The following is a 4,818-nucleotide window of genomic DNA, read 5'->3' on the forward strand; positions in this document are numbered from 1 at the left end:
CAATTTGATATACAGATAAATTTTTGTGGGGCAAAAAATTTATATCAATTATTTGTACAAATTAATTTTATGTCGAGATACAAAATAATTCATTACTTTTACTTTATTTTATTTTTTTATTTTTATTTTAGTTTTTGTTAAAATGAATTATTGTTTTTCTTTTAATCAAGGTTCACTATTTTTGTTAATAAATAAAAAAACGGCGTGCCATAAGCATCAAGATTCGATATAAAAATGCCGCGCTTATACGCTGATATATATATAGATATACAAAACGCTCGACACTCGATCGTCAAAACGAAAAATTCTCGCTACAGCATGAAAAAATATCAGAAATATATAATACAGAACACTCAACAATCGATGGCTTAAACAAAAATACTCGCTATCGCTTAAACAAATAGAAAGAGAGAAATATCCATTTCTTTTTTCACTCGCACTCGTATTAATGACCGAGAGACCCTAAAATAACGCACACTAGCTCGCTCGCGTGTAAAGACCGACGAAGAGGCGTGGCTTGCCCCCACTCTTACAATTACCTTTCACCTTCATTTGCTCGCTTATTTTTGCAAATACGAAGATACACTTTAGAACCTTTTTTATGTATTTTTTAATTCTTCACAACTTTTGTTTGAAACTTTTTTCGATTAAATGCCTAGATTCTAAGATACGGCCGTTTTTTACCCTTTTTCTCGGAGTTGCGCCATCCAAATGCAAAAAAATTTGCTCCATTCGATTCAACGTCGTCGAATTACCATAAATATCAAATTTTCATTTTTTTAGCTCTCCAAGTACTTATTTGCCCCTTATTGACTGGCATAAAATGTTTGTGAGGGTGAGAGAGAGAATTCAAGACGTTTGCGTATCGATGTTTCTAGAATTATTGATAGAATAATTGATAGAATAATTGATATTGTTTCTTTATAAGTACTACTAAAGAAATGTAACTCTTTATTCGTCATATGTGTGATGATATGGGTATAGTGTGTGAGAGTGTTTATTATAGGATGGAAGAGACAGAAATTGGTTTTCTAGACGGGTGTGTATGTTTTGTTTGTATATGACACTGTTTGAACTTACCGCCCTTGGTTGATTCCACTGAAATCACTTGGGCGTTCCCAATCCGAAAGTGCAGGAAGAAACTAGTATTTTTATGATCGGGATTGGTCGGTAGGTTTCACGAGGAATTTCAAGGAGATGAGGAGAGACGATGGGGGGATATAAGGTATAAATAGATGTCATAAATGGTCAGTGGTTGCAGTATGATTGCGTTCTGATAGGTGCTGTTATGTTCTGATATGGGAGTGTCCTTATGATGAGTGTTGTAGTGTAAAAGATGACGACAACGAAGGATTGATTACGACGGAATCTTCATTTATTTAAAGGTTTAATAGTAAAACATAACACAATGAGTTAATTAGTTATTAATTTGGATTATAGATACTTACTGTTATATGCTATATCACACATCTCATTATATCAAAATAAATCTTATAAATAAATAGATAAGAAATGTTTAAATCTTACATGCCTGATAGACGAAAACGAATATCGTTAGATAAAAAATATATTAATCCTTACAATAACTTCTCTCGTTGAGTTATATACTAAGATATATGGACCGTTTATTTTGAAAATGTTGTAAATCCATTTTCTGTTCTTTTGAGAATATTAAAGATTTGCATATTGGTTAATTTAAAAATATTCATTAATTATATCAAGTTTTACAATGTTTCCATTAATTTATTGATATGTAATTTGATTATATACATTACTTTTAGGCAAATTTAATTAAAATAATGTATATTTAAAAGCTGCAAATGGACTTACTTGGACCACTTTCAAAATTAGTCAATTGTTAAAATCGTTTAATTTCAGTTTTGAAAAATCAAATATTACTTAAAATATATTTCATATTAATCCAATTTTGTTTACAAATAATAACAAGAAATAAAGTAGAAGTAGTATTTTTTATTTTTAACGTTAATTATATTGATAAATTTAACATTATTAGTAGTATTTATTTATGCTCTTCATGTAGCAGTGTTTTTAAATATTTATGATGCACAGGAAGTATATAGTGTAGTACCTGCTCGATATTCTTATATTTTTCGTAAGAAATAGGCATAGCATCGTGATACAAATGTACCAGGCGATTTTTACAAATTGTGACTGGTTTTTCCGGACATGTAGGTGATAAGTTTTAAGTCTTATGTTCTGTATTTTTCATCAACATTTTATATAAAATAGTATATGGTGCACTTTTTCGAAACCTTATCCAACATATTTGCAACATATACTTATAATTAAGTATAAATTAAGTGATATCACATTTTTTAAAAAAAATGGACTTTTACCACTTTCAAAATAAACGGTCCATATAATATATGCTATAATGCTAAGAATATATAAAATCTATAGAATATATAGACATATTATTTTTAATAAGATTATATTACATTTAATAACAATAAATATGGGGTTGGCAAGAAAGTAATTGCCGATTTTGATTATAGATTTCTCACTCCCATTTTTATAATACTCGTTAATGTTGTGATTTTCTTGTTATTATATTCGTTATCTGTGATCCTTACTTAGCGTTATAAAATCATTGCGTAGATATTATCTTAATGATCTTTCTTTATTTCAATATTAATATGGAGTGCAAAAACGAACATTTTCGCAATATTTTGCTTTATTATTTCCATAAAGGAAAGAACGCAGTGCAAGCCGCAAAAAAGATACGTGATGTGTATGGTGATGAAGCCCATAAAGAAAGGCAATGGAGGTTTTGCATCGTAACACACTTCTACAATCATGCAACAACGAGAGAAAAATAATTAATTAAAAGATCTATCAAGAACGATTAGACGATGGTAGCGGCGCTGAACGGTTGGCTGGGAAAATAGGCAATGACGACCTCAAGCGTCCAACAGCAGCGCCGCGTTCAAGATTGAGACGTACGACGTAAAAAGGGGATAGATAGTTTAAATGAAGGTTAAAAATGACGGAACATTCGGGGTCGAATGTTGTTGCAGGAGAAAAGAATGTGGGACGAGCGCCTCCATGCCAAATTCTTAAATAGGCATTCGTGAAGATTGGACGTGGGCCCTGGATAGCTCAATGGATAAAAAGCAGTCGCCCAGAAAAGTCAATCCAAAAAGTCCCGGTTCAGTCAGTCCAACGGCCCAATTTTTTTCACGAATCCTACATATATATTCCAGTTATAAAATGTTAACAATATTTGTATTCACGAATTCTCTTAACACTTTACCGACTGGTCGTCGATTAATCGACTTTTGATCTTTCTGTTAGATTTGGTTAGGCTAGACTGACAAGTAGCAAGCAGCAAGCATTTCGCATTCTTTATTCAGATAATCGGTGCTTTTCTCTAAGCTTTAGCCCTTAAAAATGAATGAAAAGGATAATGTCGGTGAGTTTTATCTCGACGACCTGTCAGATTGTCTTGACTGCCGTTCAGCAAGTAGTACTGATGACGAAAGTGATAGCAGTAGTATAGCGATTCGAAAGAGACGTCCTGTACCGCTAATATACAGTGATTCAGAAGACGAGGGCATAAATGATAACGTTGAAGACAACAATGGTACATGATCAACGAACGACAAGAATATAATTTTGGAACCTTTCGAAGGCAGCTCTGGCGTAAAAATTATGCCAAGTTCCTCTGAAAGCGTCATAGATATTGGGAATTTATTCATTGGAAGTGAACTTTTTTGGAAAATGTGGAAAAATATAGAATTACATCAAAAACGAAAAAATGGACTGAAATGAAGACATTTTTGGGCCTGATCGTTCTCATGGGACAAGTAAAGAAGGACGTTCTCTACGATTATTGGTCTACAGACCCATCTATAGAAACGCCGTTCTTCTCTAAGGTTATGAGCAGAAACAGATTTTTACAAATAATGCAAAGCTGGCATTTTTGTAACAATAACGATTTTTCTCCCAATTCGCATAGGCTGGTGAAGGTCCAGCCTGTCATCGATTATTTCAAGGAAAAATTTAACAACGTATATAAATCAGATCAACAATTGTCTCTAGATGAATGTTTAATTCCGTGGAGAGGTAGACTGTCAATCAAAACATATAATCCCGCAAAAATCACAAAATACGGAATACTGATCAGACTGCTGTCTGAAGCTCGTACAGGATACGTATCCAACTTTTGTGTGTATGCCGCTGATGAAAAAAAATTAGAAGAGACTGTATTATCGGTCATTGGACCGTATAAGAACATGTGGTACCATATATATCAAGATAATTACTGTAATAGTGTCAACATGGCTAAAATTTTTTTAAAAAATAAATTGCGAGTTTGCGGGACGATTCGAAAGAACAGAGGTCTTCCTCAAATACTTCAAACTGCCAAACTTTCAAGAGGCCAACATCAATTTCTTAGAAATGCCCATATTTTATTACAAGTATGGAATAATGGCAAAAGGAACGTACACATGATCTCGACAATATTAGGTGTACAAATAAGTTTTCGCCGTTTTAATGTAGATAGCGCGGCGCGGAGTTTCCGTTAACTTTCGCAGATGATATCCTGCTTAAAAATTAGTTTGGACGTTTAAGAACAACATAACCTACTAATATTATTGATTTCATATTGGTAAAATATAATTTTTTTTAGTTGAAAATGTCCAAATTTGAGCCAAATAAGCGTCACTTGCGGGAAATATTAGTTTACTTCTTTAATATAAAGAAATCTGCTGCTGAGGCGCATCGATTTCTCGTAGAAGTATATGGTGAGACTACTTTGAGTGAGAGAACGTGTCGTGAGTGGTTTCAAAAGTT

At 32.8% G+C, this 4,818-nt stretch overlaps 1 protein-coding gene across 1 annotated transcript in view; it reads left to right on the forward strand.

Moving 5' to 3' along the window:
- Positions 1 to 3,788: 3,788 nt before the first annotated feature.
- LOC106792654 (piggyBac transposable element-derived protein 4-like) overlaps positions 3,789 to 4,818 on the forward strand; it is a 4,444-nt gene continuing 3,414 nt past the window's right edge. The window contains exon 1 of the mRNA XM_014759149.1: positions 3,789 to 4,512. Within this exon, the coding sequence (XP_014614635.1) occupies positions 3,789 to 4,512 (724 nt within the window). The remainder of the gene's footprint in view (positions 4,513 to 4,818) is intronic.

This window comes from Polistes canadensis, unplaced genomic scaffold, assembly GCF_001313835.1.
Source record: "Polistes canadensis isolate GaletaPanama2010 unplaced genomic scaffold, ASM131383v1 scaffold_525, whole genome shotgun sequence".
In the NCBI taxonomy this organism is placed as follows: Eukaryota; Metazoa; Arthropoda; class Insecta; order Hymenoptera; family Vespidae; genus Polistes; species Polistes canadensis.